At 36.9% G+C, this 21,422-nt stretch overlaps 5 protein-coding genes and 1 pseudogene across 5 annotated transcripts; 3 read left to right on the forward strand and 3 right to left on the reverse strand.

Annotated features, from left to right (window-relative positions):
- Nucleotides 1–1,227: 1,227 nt before the first annotated feature.
- LOC106374532 lies at nucleotides 1,228–3,143 on the reverse strand. The gene is made up of 2 exons (XM_013814535.3): nucleotides 2,545–3,143; nucleotides 1,228–1,900 (listed from the first exon to the last, which is right to left on the reverse strand). Exons 1-2 carry the CDS (start codon nucleotides 2,930–2,932, stop codon nucleotides 1,407–1,409), a joined length of 882 nt encoding a protein of 293 aa, XP_013669989.2. The 5' UTR covers nucleotides 2,933–3,143; the 3' UTR covers nucleotides 1,228–1,406.
- A 1,324-nt stretch (nucleotides 3,144–4,467) lies between these two features.
- On the forward strand, nucleotides 4,468–8,121 carry LOC106373278 (annotated as a pseudogene).
- Nucleotides 8,122–8,297: 176 nt separating this feature from the next.
- On the forward strand, nucleotides 8,298–11,850 carry LOC106376247 (fumarylacetoacetase). The gene is made up of 15 exons (XM_013816315.3): nucleotides 8,298–8,665; nucleotides 9,122–9,200; nucleotides 9,281–9,339; nucleotides 9,437–9,561; nucleotides 9,642–9,716; nucleotides 9,925–10,000; nucleotides 10,105–10,204; nucleotides 10,275–10,334; nucleotides 10,422–10,492; nucleotides 10,567–10,629; nucleotides 10,717–10,781; nucleotides 10,872–10,968; nucleotides 11,064–11,189; nucleotides 11,326–11,401; nucleotides 11,571–11,850. The coding sequence occupies exons 1-14, from the start codon at nucleotides 8,459–8,461 to the stop codon at nucleotides 11,386–11,388; spliced, it is 1,266 nt and encodes a 421-aa protein (XP_013671769.2). The 5' UTR covers nucleotides 8,298–8,458; the 3' UTR covers nucleotides 11,389–11,401; nucleotides 11,571–11,850.
- On the reverse strand, nucleotides 11,830–12,295 carry BNAA06G38250D. The gene has a single exon (XM_013816316.3). It carries the CDS (start codon nucleotides 12,260–12,262, stop codon nucleotides 11,924–11,926), a length of 339 nt encoding a protein of 112 aa, XP_013671770.1. The 5' UTR covers nucleotides 12,263–12,295; the 3' UTR covers nucleotides 11,830–11,923.
- A 647-nt stretch (nucleotides 12,296–12,942) lies between these two features.
- On the reverse strand, nucleotides 12,943–15,092 carry LOC106374531 (rho GDP-dissociation inhibitor 1). Its single transcript, XM_013814534.3, has 5 exons — nucleotides 14,680–15,092; nucleotides 14,400–14,466; nucleotides 13,546–13,770; nucleotides 13,320–13,444; nucleotides 12,943–13,184 (listed from the first exon to the last, which is right to left on the reverse strand). The coding sequence occupies exons 1-5, from the start codon at nucleotides 14,863–14,865 to the stop codon at nucleotides 13,113–13,115; spliced, it is 675 nt and encodes a 224-aa protein (XP_013669988.1). The 5' UTR covers nucleotides 14,866–15,092; the 3' UTR covers nucleotides 12,943–13,112.
- Nucleotides 15,093–19,187: 4,095 nt separating this feature from the next.
- LOC106376246 (major latex allergen Hev b 5) lies at nucleotides 19,188–21,023 on the forward strand. The gene is made up of 2 exons (XM_013816314.3): nucleotides 19,188–19,421; nucleotides 20,453–21,023. Exons 1-2 carry the CDS (start codon nucleotides 19,407–19,409, stop codon nucleotides 20,864–20,866), a joined length of 429 nt encoding a protein of 142 aa, XP_013671768.2. The 5' UTR covers nucleotides 19,188–19,406; the 3' UTR covers nucleotides 20,867–21,023.
- The last annotated feature ends 399 nt before the right edge of the window (nucleotides 21,024–21,422 follow it).

Consider the following 21,422-nt stretch of genomic DNA (forward strand, 5'->3'; position numbering starts at 1 on the left):
GAAAAAAAAATCAGATTCTTTAGAGCATGTTTATTGCAAGTCTATTAAATTGGGATTCAACAGATGTCTCTTAGCTTTTTAGTTAAAAGCTAAGAGACCGTATCTTATGTTACGCTAAAAATCCCAACCTAAGAGATCTGTAATAAACATGCTCTTAAATAAAACATTTCATTGGGTTGAGATATAATGAACTTCATTTTAGAAAGCCCAACTAAAAATTATTGCAACAGACATATTCATACAAAGTTTGGAGAAAGTAGAACGGGTTGAATCCTTGGAACAGCAGAAAAAAATGGGCTCCTCCCCCCATATGGTTGGCTTTAACGCAACGTAGGTGTGGACTGGACGAATAGTAACCAGCTAAGAGGAAGAGCATGGGTGGTAAGAGATCATAAAGGCAAGGTGGTCTTTCATAGCAGAAGAGCTTTCGCTCAGCTTGGAAATCTTCATGAGGCTAAATTGGAAGTGTTGCTATGGGCCATTGAGAATATTTATGAGTATCATTTCAACAGTGTGATCTTTGGTATGGATGATGGAGACTTGACGCATATGATTTTAATACCGAAGGCTTGGCCAAACTTCAAAAGATAAATTGGTTTGATTATGAACAAGTTTCTTAGAGTAGAATGGTGGAGGTTGATGAAAGAAAACATGCCTAACTACAGAGGAGCTTTCCTCATTGCTCATAATGTGACTACAAGAGGCCATATCTGATCGTATGTTGCGACGGGATGTCCAAACTGGCTTCACGATTGCTTTGAGAATGAGGAATTTCTATCCTCTGACTAGGGTCCTGCATTTGGCTTTTGGTTGAATTTTTTGGGAGGTTTGGTATAGGGACTGGGTTGTTTAACCAGCCGGTAATTGTATTGCTTGTAAGGGTGGTTGTTTTTACATGGATGTGTTGTCTTTTGGGTGGTTTGGTTGTTTGTCACAGCCTTGTAATGTTCTCGAAAAATTTCTTCGAAAAATTTCGTTGCATATGAATATAATCTAACAGATGACAAAAAAAGACAGATTCATATACTAAAAGAGCATGATTAATGGAGAGTTCTTACTTCTTAGGACGGGTTTTTTAGCATAAAATAAGAAACCGTTTCTTAATTTAAAAAGCTAAGAACCGGTTCTTAAATAAGATATTTAAAAGCCGGTTCTTAGCTTTTTAATTTAAAAGTTAAGAGACAGTTTCTTATTTTCCGATAAGAACCCCACCATAAGAACTCCTCATTAATCATGCTCAACAATTTTATAGGCTGACAAAAAAAAATCAAAAACTTTATAGATAGTTAATTCTCTAGTTATCTAATCCCCAACAAAACTTTATATATATTTACATCATATCCAAACCTTTTAATTATAAACTCGCAGAGGCATATGCTCTATTCTTTGAATGTTACAGCCCCACCTCATTGCTGTTTAAAAGCTACCGTGAGCTGCCCAACCTTTTTTAAACCGTTCCTCTTCCACTCCACCTCCTTAGAACCGATAAACGTAGCCGTTTCAACCGATTCCTCGAACCCAACACGTGGTCCGCATCCACAGCTCCAAACCCTCGTCACCACTTCGTTAGATGTTCGTTTATAGTGACCAAACCATTTGGCTTGCATATAACCGTTCCTCCTCCACGGAGGCACGTGAATCTCTGCTCGCTTCATCGACCGCCTTACCTCAAATGACATGATCCTCACAAGCTGTTTCAGCTCTTCAGGTGTTCCGACAAAGACACGTGGCAGTTGTGATAAGAGAGAAATGTATCTCGTCGTAGGCCGAGCAATCTCAAATTCTCCGGCAAGATTTGTCTCGACGATAAAACGGTTCTTATCTCCTTCGTTAACGTCAACGTACTCGTACTTCCCAGCCGTGTTTTTGCCAAATCTCTCCCACCGGGACTTGCAAAGACCTGTGTAATAATATTAGTATGAATCACAAAAGGTACACATCGGGTGCGGTATTATAAATTTATGCATATACATATGCGAAAACGTAAAGATATTAAATTATAAAGAGATCAACCATAGTCTATTTCTTTTTTCGTTAAATTGATATGAATCATCTTTTCATCTCAGCATTTGCACATTTTAAATCCCAACATTCACTATGGGTTTAAAATAAATACATACAACTGCTGTGTATTGCAGATGATATCCAACCTAGCATTGATATTTGTTAAAACTGCCTTATATGATATGCTACAACTCATCAACATCACCAATATCAGATACTAGAGAGAAAAGTTATGACATGCATATCTATAGCCTTATGTGAATCTACTTCTACATGTGACTGTATATAGACCAATAAGACTATAAAAATCAGATGACCAATGAATATTGAAGCTCATATATTGTGTTATCCCCTTGAACAAAGCAGTTTCCAATCAAGAGGTTTTAACCCATGTTTTAAAAGAAAATATCTCTTAAATCTACAAAATTTAGGTTATATTAAACAAACTTATTTTAACATCCCTGAATATTAGATTATTACATATATACAAATGTATAAATTTCCTATAATATAGTCATTGATAGCATTAGTTATACATACCTGCATCAAAACCTTTTTTACGTAGATAAGCCATCAAGTATCGTTTCTCTCCGACGAGCTCACTTGCATTTACCACCTCATCAATTATTCTACGCCGCTCTCCGCCGCCTCCGTGATTCTCAAGAATCTCCCGTAACCTCTCCTTCACATCTTCATCGTCATCATCATCAGCGTCTGATTTATCATCGTCTTCTTCCCCAGGAGGAACCTCACCCGATAAAACTTTCACTTCCCTGTCGATAAAAGATTCGATCAGATCCCAAAGATCCTGTGTCTCCTCCGGAAAGTGATCGCTCCCGCTGCTGCTATCGCACGGTGGACGTGTACGCGCCGCCACCACGTCAAAAGCTGCAGCGAATCTGTTGAATCTTCTTGGAATCTGTACCATTTTATGCCCTTTGCTGGTTGCTCCTGTCTTAAGCTAATTGTGATATATTTATAGACACACACCTGAAAGTTATAATTAATGATGTTTTCATTGTGTTGACAAAGTCGTTGACTTTTTAACGGAGTAACGACAAAATGTTAAAACATGACAACAGAATGGTGTAACGATGGTGAATAATGGATTAACGGCGTTAATTTTGGGTAACGGAGAAACTAATTACAGTTTAAAATGTGCTGGCTGACTAATTTGTAGAATCCAATTATTACCACCATAGCGTCCACAGACAACCGCTTCAAAACGAATAACTTTTATCAAATCAAATCAGAATAATTAAACATTAACTAATACTACTAGCTACTCACTAAACAGTATACTGAAATGTATTACTTTAGGAAAGGAGTTGCATGGTCTAAGTCAGATTCATGTCTATAACCATGTCTACTCTTTTCCTATTTTATCAAAAGGACGCCAAATTTTTTAACGTCCGTTACATTTTCATCCACAACCAGAGTTGGTGAGGTGGAGTAATTAAAAAGAGACCGCTCGTGAGTACCACGTGGACACACCTACGAGAAGCAAGTTAAACTGTGGTCACATGTGGTAAGCTGTGGTTAGATTGTTTCATCTTCTACTTAGCTCACTTCAGTAGAGTGTTCACCGGATTGTGTGGTATCTTATTTCTGACGCGGAAACCAGAAGTAGAGTAAACTAAAGGTACGTCTAAGTTCATTGAATCTGTGGAAGCACCGTAGCCTAGTGGTTAAGGTTTAAAGGCTTCTACACCCAGGTCTGGGGTTCGAATCCCAGACTATGCAATTTATTGCAGATTACAGGAAATCCAGGTTTCAAGTCCCGGAGAAAGCGGTTTATTAAACAATTATGCCAGACTACAGAGGAAAGGCTTGCAAGGGATCTTCAACATGGTGCAAGTAAATCTGGCCAGGCGTGGATCTTCATAGGACGGCTCAGGTGATGCAGTTAGGCGTAGGTCTTCATAAGGCAGGTAGTATTGTCGGTTGTCGAATCGTCTATGTAATCTTTCATATATCATAATTGTAAGATCGTAATAAATCAGCGTTAAAAAAAAAAAGTTCATTGAATCTATAAAGTTGACTAGGTTCAACGTATCTAAGGTTCAATTGCTTTTTTTTTTTTCTTTCTGATCATGCAATTATAGTTGAATATATTAAAGTGTCATCGGCAATGCTTGATGCGGATAAAGGCTTGTCCGTTACACGTGATAGCACTAGCCTTTGTTTTTTCTTTATGAACGAGCACTAGCCTTTGGTTCCTAATCTATTTACAAAAATCTCAAATTATCGAATAGACAAATCATCAATCAAATCACCAAAAAACATGTTACACCATACTTCGAGATTGTAGACGTGGGCCTATCTTGGTAAGTGAAATTGGGCTGATCTTAAAAGCCCAAACAAATCATGCAAATAAAGCACGGAGAATTTGCCCGGCGGGCGTAGATGAAAAAGACGGTTTAGGTTTTCTTCTTGGGAAGTCAATATGGCGACGTATTGTTCTCCGGAACACTATACTCTACCGTTTTGTCTTTCTCCTCTCCGTCGAGCCGTGGACGCGTCATCCCCCGTAGTGTATCAGTGCAATCTTCTTGTTATCATTAATGCTATTGATAATGGCCGGGTGATTCTTTATTAAGGATTTTAATGTAATTTCCTGAATTTTATACAATTTGAATCCAGTGATCCATTTGATTGTGTTACTAACGTCGGCAGAAGTGAAAGTGGCCCCGGGCAAGGGGGAGCAGCTTTCAGTTTGATGACAGGATCTCTTGTCTGTTCTATGCATGGTTGTGTTCGTTCCTGGTTCATTTTTAGCCTAAGGCTGTCCCTGGCCTTTTAATCTTTGACTGAGGACAATAACAATTGATCATATTACAATCTTGCACCGGAATAATGCTCCCATGGTTGCTCTCTTTATCCTCTTTTTATTTGGTTTCATCTTTACAGTTTACCCTGCCAAACATTCAAGCTTGGTTAAGATTATAAGCTGATGAATATATTTTTTCTCTGCTTTCAGGGACTACACATCAACTTGGAATCTTGGATCGATCTCTAGAGAAAGCAAATTACTTGAAACATGTGGTTCGCCTTATAAAACCACCCTCTACATATTGCTTAAAAGTTAGATATGGTATTCAGAACCGGTCCTAGGTTTTTTAAGGCCACAAACCCAAAATAAAAAAAATGACTGAAAAAAAATATTCACAGCCGAAGGAACATGAACTTAGGCCTCTAACATAGCTATGGTGCATGACTAACCACTAGACCATTGAAATTTTTTTGTGAAATTGTGGCCGTTTAGTAGTTAAAAACTGACGGCCGGAAGCATGAGCTTCATTCGCTTGGGCCCAAGGCCGACACTGATGGTATCTAGCCATGGAATTTCTAAACCTTCACGTCACAGGTCATTTTATTTAGAAGATACATATATACATCTTTTGGTTTTCTTTATGCTTGGTTTGATCAGACGAATGCACAACTTATTCTATGATTTTTATATTCCATGCTTGCTTCTTGTTGTGTCACCTAGCTGAACCTCATGCCACTCTTCCCCAAGTGTCTCTATAGTTTTTTGTGTTGCGAGGGTTAGGATCACGCTTGTTGATGTGAGAAACATGCGTCCTAGTTTTGTTCCCACATGGTCGTGCGTGCAGGGTTGGCGTTCTTTTGACCGCTTCTATTCCATAGATCGTGCACTCATGTAATTTTGAGTTATAACACACATTGAACTCTTATTATATATGATTAAACCGTTGACGTCTGATTATTTTATTCTTCAAAACCAAAAAATCTCTAGGAACGTGCATCCAATTTTGATTGACGATGGTTTCATCTCTGCGCAAAGGTCAGCTCCTTTTATTTCCTCAACGCGTAAACATGCCTCATTGACAAAATTCAGTTTTAAAAATAAGCAAAATTAGAGGGGTAAAAGGAATACGACTTTGGAGTTTCTAAACTGTTTTATAAAAAGATGGAGCACATAGATATAATAGATTTTGTCATAATAAGTAAAAAGTGGGTTTCTTAACCCATAAAAATGCTGCTCCCTCCTCTCCGTCTCTTCTTTCTCTGCCTTTGTCTCTCCTCCGTTTGTTTATTACAGATCAAAGCTGATGGCGTCTTAGGCATTCGTATCAAAGTAGACCCGAAGCTCAAGTTCGAGAACCCGAAGCTACGTCAAGCCTACATTGCTCTCCAATCATGGAAACTTGCAATCTTCTCTGACCCTTTCAACTTCACAGCCAACTGGAACGGCTCAGATGTTTGCTCCTACAATGGAATCTACTGTGCTCCTTTTCCTGTCTCCTACAACAAAACAAGAGTCGTTGCAGGCATTGACCTCAACCACGCCGACATGGCTGGTTACTTGCCTTCCGAGCTTGGTCTCCTCCGTGATCTCGCTCTCTTCCATCTTAACTCAAACCGTTTCTGCGGTGAAGTCCCTCTCACGTTCAACCGCATGAAGCTTCTTTACGAGCTGGATCTTAGCAACAACCGGTTCGTTGGGAAGTTCCCTAACGTTGTCCTCACTTTGCCTTCTCTTAAGTTCTTGGATCTCCGCTTCAACGAGTTTGAAGGCAAGATACCATCCAAGCTCTTCGATAGAGAGCTCGACGCTATCTTCTTGAACCATAACAGGTTCCGGTTTGGTATTCCGAAGAACATGGGGAACTCCCCGGTCTCCGCTTTGGTTCTAGCAGATAACGATCTTGGAGGATGCATACCGGGAAGTATCAGTCAAATGGGGAAAACACTCAACCGAACTTATCCTCTCCAACGATAACTTAACCGGTTGTTTACCTCCTCAGATTGGGAACCTCAAGAAAGTGACGGTGTTCGACGTCAGTTCTAACCGTCTTCGTGGTCCGTTACCGTCTAGCGTCGGCAACATGAAGAGCTTAGAAGAGCTTCATGTGGCTAATAATGGCTTCACGGGAGTCATTCCTCCAAGTATCTGCCAGCTTCCTAGCCTTGAGAACTTTACTTTTTCGTCCAACTTCTTCAGGGGTCGTGCTCCTATATGCGGAGCTGTATCGGTGGTGAACGGCTCCATGAATTGTCTCACCCTTATGGCTCGTCAAAGATCGGCTAAAGAGTGTTTATCTTTGCTTGCGCGTCCTGTTGATTGTAGTAAGTTTGGATGTTACAACATCTTCTCTCCACCACCACCGACGTTCAAGATGGCACCCATTTTCCGGAAACTTCCTCCACCACCGTCGTCTAAGATGTCACCTACCGTAAGAGCATACTCTCCGCCTCCACCACCGTCCTCTAAGATGTCGTCTACAGTCAGAGCATACTCTCCCCCTTCACCACCATCGTCCAAGATGTCGCCTACTGTTCGAGCAAACCCTCCACCACCACCACCTCCTTACGTGTACTCATCTCCCCCACCTCCGCCTTACGTATACTCATCTCCTAGTCCACCTCCACCTCCGCCTTATGTACACTCATCTCCTCCACCTCCACCTTACGTGTACTCGTCTCCACCTCCGCCTGCCCTAAGTCCACCACCACCGTGTCCTGAATCATCTCCCCCTCCGCCTTACGTGTACTCATCTCCACCTCCGCCCCCTCCAAGTCCACCACCGCCGTGTCCTGACTCTTCTCCCCCACCGCCCGTTGTATATTACGCATCCGCCACACAAAGCCCGCCACCGCCATCACCAGTATACTATCCGTTAGAAACACAAAGTCCACCACCACCACCATCACCAGTATACTATCCGTCAGAAACACAAAGTCCTCCACCACCAACACCGGTTTACTATCCGTCAGAAACACAAAGTCCTCCACCACCAACAGATTACAACTACTCACCAAGCCAGTCTCCGCCTCCAGCAAAGGGATGTAACGACGTCCATCCTCCACAAACACCATACGAACCAACTCCTGAATATTCTTACACATCATCATCACCACCACCTCCTCCTTCTTACCACGACACGTCTCTTCCACCGATTCCAAGTGTCTCTTATGATTCGTCCCCTCCTCCGTCTAACTAGTAGTTAAATTCAAACCATTGAGGAAAGAGAAAGACATTGCGTTAGACCATGATTAACGACTACACACAAATTAGTGTAGTTGATATTCTTGATATTTTTCTCTTTCAATATTAATTTTTCATTTTGGATATTTTGTATCTAGTTTATTTTTTCTCTTTCTGTGACCATTTAATAATGTATTTATTATTACTTAAAAAATGTTTTGTCTAAATAATAGCACTCTTTTCACAAAATCCTTTTAATTCTCAAATTTAAACTGATTTTTCTTTTTTTGACATAATTGAATTATTTATAGTTGTAAACCAAAATCCCCACAAATGTAAATATGATTACGTCAACTTCTCAGTCATCATCTCAAGAACGGCAGCTCTAATAAAAAAAAACTGTATACCTACCACTGCCCTTTCTTTATCTCCTCTGTATTATTCGAATCTGTGGTTAAGCTTTGGAAACTTCGTCATACATACATCATCCGTTTCTCGTCCATGGCGTTGCTCAAGTCTTTCGTCGATGTTGCTCCACACTCTCACTTCCCTATCCAGAACCTCCCTTATGGCGTCTTCAAGCCCGATTCCAACTCCACTCCTCGTCCCGCCGTCGCTATCGGCGATTCCGTCCTGGACCTCTCAGCGATCTCCGAAGCTGGGCTTTTCGATGGTCCGATCCTCAACGGCTCTGATTGCTTCCTTCAGGTTCGTTTTTTTTTCTTTCCGATTCCTATTAACTCGGATTACTATCTAGTCTCCTTGGGAACTTAGTTACGGTATTTGAATCTGATATTTTCTCAAGTTTGCACCATGCTTAAGTTCGTTACTAGCTCTGGATTGTGATCTAAGTTACTTACATGACGAGTTCTGTTTTGTAATGTTAATCTTTGGGATGTTCCCAGAATAACATAAGGTTGTGGCTGTTTTGTTGTTAACGTTTGGTTTCTGGGCTCTGTTTACAGCCTAGTCAGAATCTTGATCTGGTCTTTTCTCAAAGTTTGTTATATGCTCAAGTTGGTTACTAGCTCTGGATTTACTTACAAAGACTAGTTCTGTTCTGTAGGGGTTAATGTTATTCTTTGGGATGTTCTCAGAAGTACATAAAGTTGTGTTTGTTTTGTTGTTAATGCATTAGTTTCTGTGCTCTGTTTTTTTTCCCAGCCTAATCTGAATAAGTTCTTGGCTATGGGACGGCCTGCGTGGAAGGAAGCGCGTTCGACGCTTCAAAGAATCTTGTCATGTATGCTTGGTTTGATTCATTTGGATTGTGTGGAGTTTTTGTTGTTTGACTTTTAAGGGTTTTGGTGTGTTTTGATGCAGCTAGTGAGCCCAGCCTACGAGATAATGATGATTTGAGGAGAAAGTCATTCTATGAGATGGTTAGTAGTGTGAATGATTATTTCTGAAACATGCGAGAGATGTAGTTTGAAGATCTGTTACTAACGTTTTCATCGTTTGTGTGGTGCAAATCTGCAGAATAAAGTGGAAATGGTTGTTCCTATGGTGATTGGAGACTACACAGACTTCTTTGCATCCATGCATCACGCCAAGAACTGCGGGCTTATGTTTCGTGGGCCTCAGAATGCGATTAACCCAAATTGGTACGCTTGATGTTACTTTTGTTTCTTGGTGAATTTGTTAATCTGTAACCTACATGATATTACCATGTTTTTTTTTTCAGGTTTCGTCTTCCCATTGCATATCATGGACGAGCATCATCTATTGTCATTTCTGGGACTGATATTATTCGACCAAGGTTAGGTTGTTAAGAATTCACATGTCATGTATGTTTGAAGTCATGCATCTTGTAAGGTCTTATACTTTGGCCAAAAAGAAATAAGTTGTTTTAGATTTTTATAAAAAATATTCTTACTTTGAACCAGAACTGGAGGATACTGAGATTCCAAATTAATAATGAAATGCTACTTCCAGCTTAATCTTTTGCTTGTTATACTTTCTTCCAGAGGTCAAGGCCATCCACAAGGGGACTCTGAACCGTATTTTGGTCCTTCAAAGAAACTTGATTTTGAGCTTGAAATGGTAAATTATCCGATGCCTCAATTGATGCTATTTGGTGTGAGTAAGCATAACACACCATTGACAAATAACTTGAACCTTTTTTTTTTTGCAATTGTGGTATTCAGGCCGCTGTGGTTGGTCCAGGAAATGAATTAGGAAAGCCTATTGACGTGAACAACGCAGCTGACCATATATTTGGCCTTGTACTGATGAATGACTGGAGTGGTACTTTCTTTTGAGTCCTCTTTATCCTGATCGTGTGACATGTTTAATGGAATAGTTGTTGTTTATATAGCTAGGGATATTCAAGCGTGGGAGTACGTACCTCTTGGGCCTTTCCTAGGAAAGAGTTTCGGTGAGGATTTAGTATTCAAGTTTGATAGTCTATCTACTCTAGTTAGAGTTATTAACGAACTTCATTGAATTTTTTGTTGTGTCCTAGGGACTACGGTATCTCCTTGGATTGTTACCTTAGATGCGCTTGAACCTTTCAGTTGTCAAGCTCCCAAACAGGTTGGTACTTAGTGTCGCATTTTTTTTGTGTGTCACAATCATTTATTCTCTGATCTGACTTATGCTTGTTGCAGGATCCACCTCCATTGCCATATCTAACTGAGAAAGAATCTGTCAATTACGATATCTCCTTGGAGGTAGCGTTGGACTATAATCTCTACCAACTACAGCTTATGCTGGATTGAACGGAAACAAACGTCATCTTTTTTTTTCCCTCTTTATAGGTTCAACTCAAACCTTCTGGCAAAGATGAATCTTCTGTAATAACAAAAAGCAACTTCCAGAACTTGTGAGTTCCTTTTTAATTTGATAGTCTCCATGATATTCCAAATCCTCCATATGATTAACCACTTTTGTCTCCCAACTCTTATTGTGACAGATACTGGACCATAACGCAGCAGCTAGCGCACCATACCGTTAATGGTTGCAACTTGAGACCTGGTGATCTCCTTGGAACCGGAACCATAAGCGGACCCGTAAACTCTTTTCTAACCACCTTCCTCATCTAATTTATCATGTTATATGCCAAAAACGAGGAACTCTGTTTTTTTTATTATTATTATAAACGCAGGAGCCAGATTCATATGGGTGCCTACTTGAGTTAACTTGGAATGGACAGAAGCCTTTGTCAATGAACGGAACAACGCAGACGTTTCTTCAAGACGGAGATCAAGTGACCTTCTCAGGTGTATGCAAGGTAATGTTTTGTATCAGCTCATTAAACACATAGATTCTGCTTGGTTTAAGTCATGTATTTTCCCACCAATTCTAGATATGATTATGAATCGATCTGATGATATTTCGGTTTACGCTTGTTAATCAAACCGTTTTAGGGAGATGGTTACAATGTCGGATTTGGAACATGCACAGGGAAAATTTTACCTTCACTGCCTTGATGAGCTTTCCAAGGTAATTAATGCCACCGTTAATGATTTGATCACAGTTTTTCTTTTTTTACTTCTCTGTAATTTTAACTAGCTTACTATAATTTTCATAGATTCTCTGAAATATAACCCTGAAATATATAGAAAAAAATGTTATTTCACTTACTAATGTTTTTTTCTTTCTTTTTTTGCAGGAAGTTGGTGGAAAGAAAGATCTCATCCATATTCACATCACGATTAAGCACTTGGAGAATGAAAGTTGACTAAGTAGATAACCTTATCCAATTAATAAAATAAGTCATCTCGATATTGGGGTAATATGATATTGTTGTATCTCTTACTATTAAGAAGACACCGGAATCTAAATAGTACTTTCTTTCAAAAGCGACTAATACATCAAGTGTGGATGGGTCGGTCGCTTTAACAAAAACTTTGAATTAACAATGAGTGAAAGATACTAATACTTGTACGTTATTTTTATTCAACATTCGAGAAAACTAAAACATTATTTGAACACTAAAAGAGAGAGCATTAAGTCGCTAATTTCCTACGCCGCACAGCTACACTTGCACCGAGAAACGCAGCGTTTACACTCCAGCAGCGAGGGCTTGGCGAAGGTGTCGCAACCGCATGTGGTGGTGCATTTCCTCTGAGACACACCTCCCCAAAGGCAACGAGCCATGCAGCCGAGCACCGGACCGCACTTAGGACATCCGTAATTCGTCTGCTCCACCATGCATGTCTTGCAGCTGTTTTGTGACGGCGGATGTCGACAGCCAACGCCGGAGCTGACAGCGACTGTTCTTGAAATTGGTAGGAGTGTGGAGAGGAGTAGGAGGAAGATGAGAGAAGAGAGGAGGCTTTGAAACTTGTAGGTCTTCTTCATGTTGAAATTTAGTTTTGATTTTTGTTTCTGAGAGAGTTGAAATTTGATGTTATTGCATTCATTTATATAGAGGTTTTGTCATGATATACATAAAACATTTATGTTGATTAGGTTAGTATCTAGTGACTTTCACAAGAGTTAACAGGGCAGTGCCCCCAATATGCATTTAAGTAAAGCATTCACTGTTCTTGAAGTGTACAATTTCCTTAAATGCTCTTTCTGGTATATTTTTATTTTTGGTCGTGTCATTTTTTTATTCCATCAATATACATATAAAACATATTACTGTAAATAAAACATTTTCCGGTAACATAGAAAAATGGTAGAAAATTATGAGTTCTGGTTAGCTTGTAGAATTTCACAAAATATCTATACGGAAAACTGAATTTAGCTATGGTCTCTGAAGGAATCCAAAGAAGTGTTTTGTAAAAGTTATTCGTTTGGATCGAAAAGCCTTATGGAATTTTAGTTATGATTTTTTTGGTTTTATTTGAAAATGAAAGTAAAAACCAGACCACAGTTTTACAGTTTAGCAAACGAAGATTTTCCAATATTTAAAAGTCTGTGGTTTCTAAACGATGAAGTGTATAATTTATTTCGTCACAAACTAACATTTAAGTTTTGTTCATGCGCATGAAACAAATATTTGTATAGATAATAACGAGCTAGATTGCAAATTAGAAAATACTCTGAAAAGAGTAACGTAAAGAACCAAAAAAAAATGTCTACACAAATAAACGAGGCGAAGACGGAAGAACCAATATATGAAGAAATTAAATCAAGAACAAATAGTAGACACAATAATGAATACATAATATGTTTCTCTTCTTCCAGTAACTTTTGCGATGCATCATAGCCAGTTCTTGCGAATGTCGAAGGTGTAGTTGTTCTCCAAATAGCACTTGTCATCATCGTCGACGAACTGAATGACATAAACACAGTTATTTCGCAAACTAAGGATGATTTTATTAGTTTTAACTAACACCATGATACTAACTAATAGATTATGGATACATGATGATAAGTAAATAGAAATATAATTATATACTTTTGGTACCTTAGATTTAACGGAATAGGAACCTCTGACAAGCATACCAGACGGTGTTGATTCTTCAAACATGACATGGGTATACGGTTCGGCCTGTGGACTAAACGTTCCTAACATCTCCTTTCTACCATACACTGTTCTCAACAAATGAGTAAGAAAATAAGTTAGAGAAACAGCTTCAAAACTCATTGACATAATGGTACACGAGTGCGCTAAAGGCAAAACAAAAATGTACCCTTGATTCCAGTCTTCCAAACACTATTGCTGTATCGGAGACCGGACACAATGTTGTTGGTCACACGGAAAGTAAATACGAGAGTGTACTTAGAGCCTTCTTTGAGGGTAAACCATGGTCCTTTGGATGTCGGTTTTCCGTCTTCAGGGACCGTCAATACCATGTCTTCTCTATCAGGTGACCTAATTGTTAAGTTCAATATCTTCACCACCGGATCAGGAGTCTCTGTATTTACATTTTGTTATTCTATCAAAACATTACAAATCCATATCTAAAGAATTTCTTTCAAAAACACCATTCAATGTGGGGTAGTTACTGAAATGGAGCAGAACCATTAATTACACCAAATGGTGACATTTTTTCCCCTTTTGCAGAAAAATATCGTATTGTTACTTGGTCTAATCTTATATTACGTTAATTCACTCTACAATTATTAATCGACCTTTCCCCCTAACATTGCCTATAATTTAAGTATTACGCATGAGGCAAGAGACATGGAATTTAGGACATTAGAGCACCATTAACCCTAAAGTTGCTTAAGTGGGGTGCTTAAAAAACTTTTTAATTTTTTTTTTGTCTGAAAAAAAAATATTTAAAAGAATAACCAATTACAGGTCGTCGTGTCTGTGGGGCTCGCAAATAGTGCAAGCAACAACTGTTTGTGATGTCTAATTAAGCACTCCTCTTTTTCTTTTTCTTCTCTTTCCTTTTTTTTAATTAAAAAAATGCTAAACACCCTTAAACACCCATGATTAATGGTACTCTTACAATTGTAATCAATGGAACTCCTCTAAACCAGATTTAGTTGTCATTAAACCTTAGATCTAATCGGGGATCGAAAGTTGGTTAACTACCTCCAACTTCCTCAAGATCCACTTTTCCTAGAAGTTGTTCTTTCCATCTCATCAAGCTTTCATCATCCTACACATTTTTTTCACGGTACAAAAAAGTGATTAGATCTTGTGTAGATTTTATAAACAAAATTCACCCATTATATATCATATAGGTTAGATACATAATATTAAAAGAATAAAGACCAATTATATTTATATAATTAGCATTTGTGAACCAACATAGTGGCATAGCCAAAGTGCTATTATAATTTTTGAAAACAGGATGAGAGATAAAGAAAACCTTGTCTTTCTCGAACTGTTCTTTGAGAGCGATCATGGGACCAAGTTCAAGCTTCTTGTCTTCGTCTTCTTCGTCATCTTCTGTCGGACACAAAGAGCTGTGGCTGTTCTTTCTGCTTAACGTCCCTTGTCCCTTTGGATCTTCTGCGGACTCTTCAGCTTTGTTATTCTCATCTTTCAAACCCATCTTGTTCTCTTTTGGTTCTATGATTTGCTTCGAATACTAGAAAAAATCGTTAGATTTTATGGAGATGGTTAATCAACCGAGTTTAGTGAGGAGACAACCAAATAAAAAATTGAAGAGTTTGTTTTCTCTTTGGGTCAAAAAATGAGAAGAAAATAATAAGAACAAAGAGAGTTCAGAGACAGACAATAAGATGGAAACGTTTGGTATTTTGGTCTGCGGAATGTTTAAATATGGAAATTCCAAGAAAAGGTCATGCGGTGATCCTAAATTAAGACTTCTAATCTTCCCGTTCACATGATTTATTATCTAAAAATAAACGGTACAATATAGCTAAGTTTGCATACGTACATGAATCTGAATATATACATGCATGCACGGACATATCTCCATGTCCGTATTCACGTCATGAGGTTGGTTCATCTCCCCCTTTTAGTTAAAGCTACTCTCTTTACTTTCTAGTCCTCTCTTGCTCCTTTCTTTCTTGTAATAAGTTGTGTTTCACAACATGTAAACTCTAAAAATGGTATAAATCTTAACATTTAGACCAAAAAAAAAAAAAACAATGAATATCTAAATGTTGGTAAAAACTTCTTCGTATTATAACCGAAAAATTTGGGGGAAATAAATAATCAGAAAACATATGCGCAGGGCCAGATTAAAAATTTTTGGAGTTATATATATTGTTAATTTTTTTCATAATTTTTCTATTTTGATTTTAGAGGTATATCTATGTAAAAATCTCCAAAAAAATTAGGGAACAAATCCTATATTTTATTGAGGGAACAAAGATGTAGAAACTACAAGTCTGAACAATTTACCAATTATAAACTATCAATGAAGAGTTTGTATCTAAGCAGTTCCTCTTTTCTAGAGACTTGCTGCTAAAGATTGTAGATTCGACTTTTTATTAGTGTGGTGATACTATGTTTCCCCCCCCCCCCCCCCCCCCCCCCCCCCCCCCCCCCCCCCCCCACCCCCCAAAAAAAAATTAAGGGATTTTCTTTGATTTAAGGCATTGCATGTGATAGAGGGTAATCACTATAAGAAGTTCAGCCAAAATAGTTATTTTTGTAAACATTTGGACAAAAAAACTATAAACCATGCAGATGGTATAAAAGTATATAAAAAGTGTAAAGGCTATGAAAGTTGGGCTTTCAATATAACGTTCTATAAACTCCAGAGACGAGAGTCCAATAACGTCCTACAAAATTTGGCCGTCACCACTTAGCGATTTTTTTGTCATCCACCACTAAGCGATTATTGGAGAATATTTGAGTCTTCTAGATAACTAGAAAGCATACACTTTTTAATAATAAAACACAAATTTATGCAAAATCCAATAATATCAGTTGTGCCATGTTTTCAAACTTTTACTTTGTCCAAAAATTTGAGATTTTCTGAATCAAATACTAAACAATGTACATTTTCTATCCAGTTTGTTAATATCTTTTTTTTTTTTGTAAAATCCAGTTTGTTAATATTTGTTCATTCATAATTTGATATTTTCAGTCTTAGACCGGATTTGAAGGCATCGTAACCCTTTGTGGTCAGATCTAGATCAAGGATGGACACACTTAAATCATTACTTATTTGTGAGTTCGATACCCATATTGCATGTAGACTCTAGTTAGTAGTTACCATCTAGATATCAATACCAAGTATGTTTTGAGATTTTTCAGATTTGGGTCAGGCAGAATCGGACCCTTTCCAATCGATGACACATATATCTACATGTTTTCTTAGATTAATTTTAAAAGAAATCCTTAAAAGCATCACCGTCATGGCCCCAAACCCCCAAGTGCCAACTATTTGGCCACAAAGAGATTCTCTTCTTACAAAACCAACCCTACAATATGAATCCTTTGCCGTCAGATTAAAAGTTTCTTTCTAAATCAACGGAGTAGAATTAAACATCTAAGTGTATAATTCTGGAGACATATATCCTTCCGTTTGCTCGGCTTTAGCGTTACACATGTTCAAGACATGGGACGCTTATCATAATTGGGACAGCAAAACTGAATTATTACAACCTTTTCAGATCTATATTGGAAGTATTCATCAATCACGTATAAAAGTATATTGATTAATTTTACAGTAGATGAGCAGGGGAGGTCTCCCGTATAAATGTGTTTCTATTTTTAAAAAGATTATTTGTTAATAATTTCTTCTTATTAATAATCCACAAAGTTTTTAAAACATATAATTTTTAATAAATAGGCAATGGGCTAGTGATTTATGGTATATCAACTATTGATTTCAAGTTACAAAAAAACTATTGTCTCGAACGCTAAAAGAGATTAAAGGCTAAAATTTTGTAGTTTACAAAGTTTATCGCATCTCTTTTTTTTTTATATAGAAAATTTATATTTTTAATGTCCTAACATTATGTTTAGATAACGATTTGGATTAACGAGTTACGACGATACTATTCATTTATTATATGTCAGTCACCATATAAAATTTTGTAGAAGGGAGCTAACTATATACAGTGGTGGATGGCATGCATCACTGTCTTAATATTGTTCTGGTAATTGATCTTTGGCCAATTGAACCGAACGAATTGATCTTTGTTATTGACTTATTCGTAAGATGTCATACATCTACTCTCTCTTTTCCCTACTGATTTCCAGTTTTGTAAACATCATCCCTTATGCATAATTGGTGCATTACTATTTAGTACGTTTAGTTTCATTTTGAAACACAATTATACAACAAATGGGACCTGCTAATGGGTGGCCGTCCAATCCTTCTTATCAGCTTTTCTGCTGGGTATCTTTACAGATTGTGAGTACGTGGTATAGCCTGTATTTTTGTTTTGGGAAAATATTAACCTTTTATCGGAAGAGAAACTATATTAATCACAATTTCATATTTAATCGGAAGAGAAACTAAATTAATCACAATTTCATAAAACGAAAGCTAGATTGTACATTTTCAAAACCGAATCATAATCAGTAAATTAATTAACTTAAAAATGTTAGCTAAAGCCTAAAAAAAATTAATCAATAATTCATATCATCTCATCTCAAAATTATATAGTTAACGCTTTCAAAAGTATTAGTTAATGACTGGACGGTAGATTTTAACAGTTTTTTTTTTTTTTTTGCTAAAATTTGGATAGATTTTAACAGTTGAACTATATATATTTTGTATATATTTTTTAAACACCAGTTGTTAATCTAAAATAAAAAATGCTGAAACTTGAATATTTAAAATTTCTAGTTGTAAATCGTCATATCGTCCAAATAGGCAAAATATGTCATTAAATTAAAGACCAAATTATATATTTTGCATATTATATTGTTTTGATTAAAACAGTAAATACTATAACTGTATAAGACTAGAATACGATTTAGAAATAACCTAAAATACCGTTACTAAATCAATAATTTTACTGTTTATATACATGCCATTTATTTTGTATTTAGCCTTTTAGTTTTTTGGTAAAATTTAGCCTTTTAGTTATCTTCTCAAATGGCGGTTTTGTCTATTTTACCACAAACTAGAAAAAGAAAAGAAGAAGAAACAAACTCGTGTACGTGGGTCCACGTTCACGCGACGAGTCCTACCTGGCTCACACTCACATGTCGCGCTTGAACTTGTAACCACGTCGTCATTGGTCAGATACATGAAAGGCAGTAGTAACGTTTTACATGACAAGTTTTTTTGGGGTGAAATTTTACATGACAAGTTGTAACGTTCAATTCAATAATTAAGAGCAGGCCCGGCTCAAAAAAATTTTGGGCCCTTGGCAAAATAGTTAAAAAAAAAAAAATTTAACATAATTATATGGTAACTTAAAAATTTCGGGCCCTTATCTTCAATTTTTTAAAAAATATTGGGCCCCTTTTCAATACTATTTATGCAAAAAATCTTTTGGGCCCTAGGCCAATGCCCCTTTGCCCACCCTCCTGAGCCGGGCCTGATTAAGAGTTCATCGATGAAAACATGAAAGGTATGTTGTAACGTTCACTAAGGTTACAGGAGAAGAAACAAATACATATCAAGATATTTTACTGCATATAACTAATTTATTTTTTGTAAAACAGAATTCAAGTTTTTTTTTTTGAGAAATGGCTAACAGAATCCAAGTTCTTTAGCTGAAATAATAATAATAAAAAATGTTTTATCTAATTTTCAGCTACAGAATTCAAGTTCTTTAACTGAAAATTAGATAAAACATTTATTATTATTATTACAACTTGATAGGTAATGGTTGAGTGATGAGGTTCTATGTGTATGTGGCATGAGGTGTAAAATAGTACATAAGTATTTTTATATTTAAGGATAAAGATGCTTTCATGTGAAATATTCATCATTATGATTCTATAATAACAGTGTAGACAAAGAAAAAACAGATAATTATATTTTTTGACATATATATTTATATTAAAAAAATATAATCGTAAAGCATTAGGCATTTGCTTCTACTATAAATAGCTCTCCTCTTGATCAAAGCTCTTCACTCACCAAAGCATCACATACACTTTTATTTCTCTTCTCATCTTTATATTTTTCCTCTTTTACTTTGTCATTTCGAAATGGCCACCGTTGAGGTATGATGTCAAGTCTTTTTCTTTTGGTTCAGCATATGATATCAAGTCTATATTACTTAGGGGGTGTTATTGGTTGTATAATTAAACTCTATTAGATTTAAAACATATCAGATTTCAATTGTATTGTTCATCTCAGATTGATTCATTATTCATTTGAATCTAATTTCTTAAATCTGCATCATTGTATTTATAAATTCAACATAATGTCATTTGATTTCTACACTAAAATTAAACTGAATAACAAATGATTAACAAATCCATCGATTTGTTTTTTCAAATTTCTATAATATTTTGCATGAGATTTGTATTTTTGTACCCAATATAGCATCTTAAGATCCTATTGTACCATGTTTTGGTAAAATGAAAACAATGTTAGGTTAAATAAAAATGTTTTGTGACGATGACTTTTTCTGAAAAATGATGATAGCTAAAACTTTTTACATTAGTGCTTGTTGATATAAGAAATGATTTTAAAATCTTAAGGTATAAGGTTAGTTTTACAATTTACATATGAATCAAATCCATTCTAATAGTTTTAAGTCAATTGATTGTAAAATCTATTAGAGATAAATAACACCAGAATTTTATTGTTGTATTCAAATTTTTGATTGAATAACAATAGATTTTTAATTCTTTTGATAAAGAGATAGTAAATTTAAGAACCAATAACACTTGATAAAAAAAAAAAAAAGAACCAATAACACTAGATTAAAAAATTACTTAATTGAGATATTTCAAAATGTTAGATTATCCACCTTAGATTATCCATATCCCATCTATAATCAAATTTCTGTGTGGATATAGTTAGATTTGACTTACCATCTAAATATTTGTACAAACGATCAGCTTACTTGCAAGTTACATGTATCACGTAGAATGTCTATCACTAACAATAAAAACCTAAAGTTCAAAAAAAAAAAAACAATAAAAACCTAGATCACTTTCAGGCCAAATATGACGGACTGCTCGCCGTTTAATCTAATAAAAACGGGAGACAGTTTTTTGTTTGCTAAGTGTGTCTTTGCTTACAGAATGAACAAGTGATTGCTCCAGCAGCAGAGAACGTTGAGGTGCCAACAAAGACGGTGGAGGAGCCAGAAGTGACGGAACAGCCGGAAGAAGTCGTCGCCACGACAGAGTCTGCTCCTGCTCCAGCCGCCGTAACAGAAGAAGAATCTGAAGCACCAGTGGTAGAAACGAGCAAAGATGTGGTTGTGGAAGAGGCAGAGGAAAAAGAAGAAGAAGCAGAGAAAGAAACGGAGGAGCCAAAGGTAGAAGAGGAAGAAGAGAAGACAGAAAATCCAGCGGTTGTGGAGGAGCCAAAGGAAGAAGAGAAAGAGGAGGAGACTGAAACTCCAGCTGTTGTGGAGGAGGAGGAGAAGAAGACCGAGGCAGAGGAAGTCGTGGCTGCTAAGGAAGTCGCCGCCGAGAAGGCCGAAGAGTAAAGAGCAAGAAACAATATATGACCTTCATTGGTCTCATTTCGTTGTCCTTTTTATTAATTTATCAAAATTTTATATGTATTTCTATCGTTTGTTTGGGTTTATGATGATGCAATCAGATATTTGGTCATGTTGAAATCAAATATATGGGTCTTTTGATGGTTTCTACATATTGTTTACATTTTTGGTCGTAGTCACAAAGTTTACAAAGAACATGAAATATAAAACCATTTGAGAAGAAACTTGCTAAAAAGTCTCTTGTTCTCCCAGGCACGAAAGTAGAGAAGAGTCTTTATCCTTTGGTGTCTTTGACACACCTACCTTTTACCTTACGTTTCTTTCCCTCTTTTAGTAAAGTTTCCCTGCAATTCCTCCCGTAGTTTCAAATTATTTCCACTTTAAGCTTTACACAGCAGATAATCTAGTTACATGTGCTATTACACGCCGGGTTCTAGCCCTCGACTCCGGTCGACGGGTCCGCCTCTTCCCGCCGGTAAGCTTCTGTCTTTTTTCCATGGATTACTTTCTTGACCACACCTCTCTGTTTTCTTGTCCTGAA

This window comes from Brassica napus, chromosome A6 (genome assembly GCF_020379485.1).
Source record: "Brassica napus cultivar Da-Ae chromosome A6, Da-Ae, whole genome shotgun sequence".
In the NCBI taxonomy this organism is placed as follows: domain Eukaryota; kingdom Viridiplantae; phylum Streptophyta; class Magnoliopsida; order Brassicales; family Brassicaceae; genus Brassica; species Brassica napus.

Excerpts from the sequence above, each read along its gene's own strand:
- LOC106376247 (XM_013816315.3), top strand. The coding sequence starts at position 8,459 with ATGGCGTTGCTCAAGTCTTTCGTCGATGTTGCTCCACACTCTCACTTC. Across the intron at positions 10,782-10,871 it reads AAAAGCAACTTCCAGAACTT|ATACTGGACCATAACGCAGC; the intron begins GTGAGTTCCTTT and ends TTATTGTGACAG. Across the intron at positions 10,969-11,063 it reads CCGGAACCATAAGCGGACCC|GAGCCAGATTCATATGGGTG; the intron begins GTAAACTCTTTT and ends TTATAAACGCAG.
- LOC106374532 (XM_013814535.3), bottom strand. The coding sequence starts at position 2,932 with ATGGTACAGATTCCAAGAAGATTCAACAGATTCGCTGCAGCTTTTGAC. Across the intron at positions 1,901-2,544 it reads TAAAAAAGGTTTTGATGCAG|GTCTTTGCAAGTCCCGGTGG; the intron begins GTATGTATAACT and ends ATTATTACACAG.
- BNAA06G38250D (XM_013816316.3), bottom strand. The coding sequence starts at position 12,262 with ATGAAGAAGACCTACAAGTTTCAAAGCCTCCTCTCTTCTCTCATCTTC.
- LOC106374531 (XM_013814534.3), bottom strand. The coding sequence starts at position 14,865 with ATGGGTTTGAAAGATGAGAATAACAAAGCTGAAGAGTCCGCAGAAGAT. Across the intron at positions 13,445-13,545 it reads TTGGAAGACTGGAATCAAGG|TGTATGGTAGAAAGGAGATG; the intron begins GTACATTTTTGT and ends TGTTGAGAACAG. Across the intron at positions 13,185-13,319 it reads CCTATTCCGTTAAATCTAAG|TTCGTCGACGATGATGACAA; the intron begins GTACCAAAAGTA and ends TATGTCATTCAG.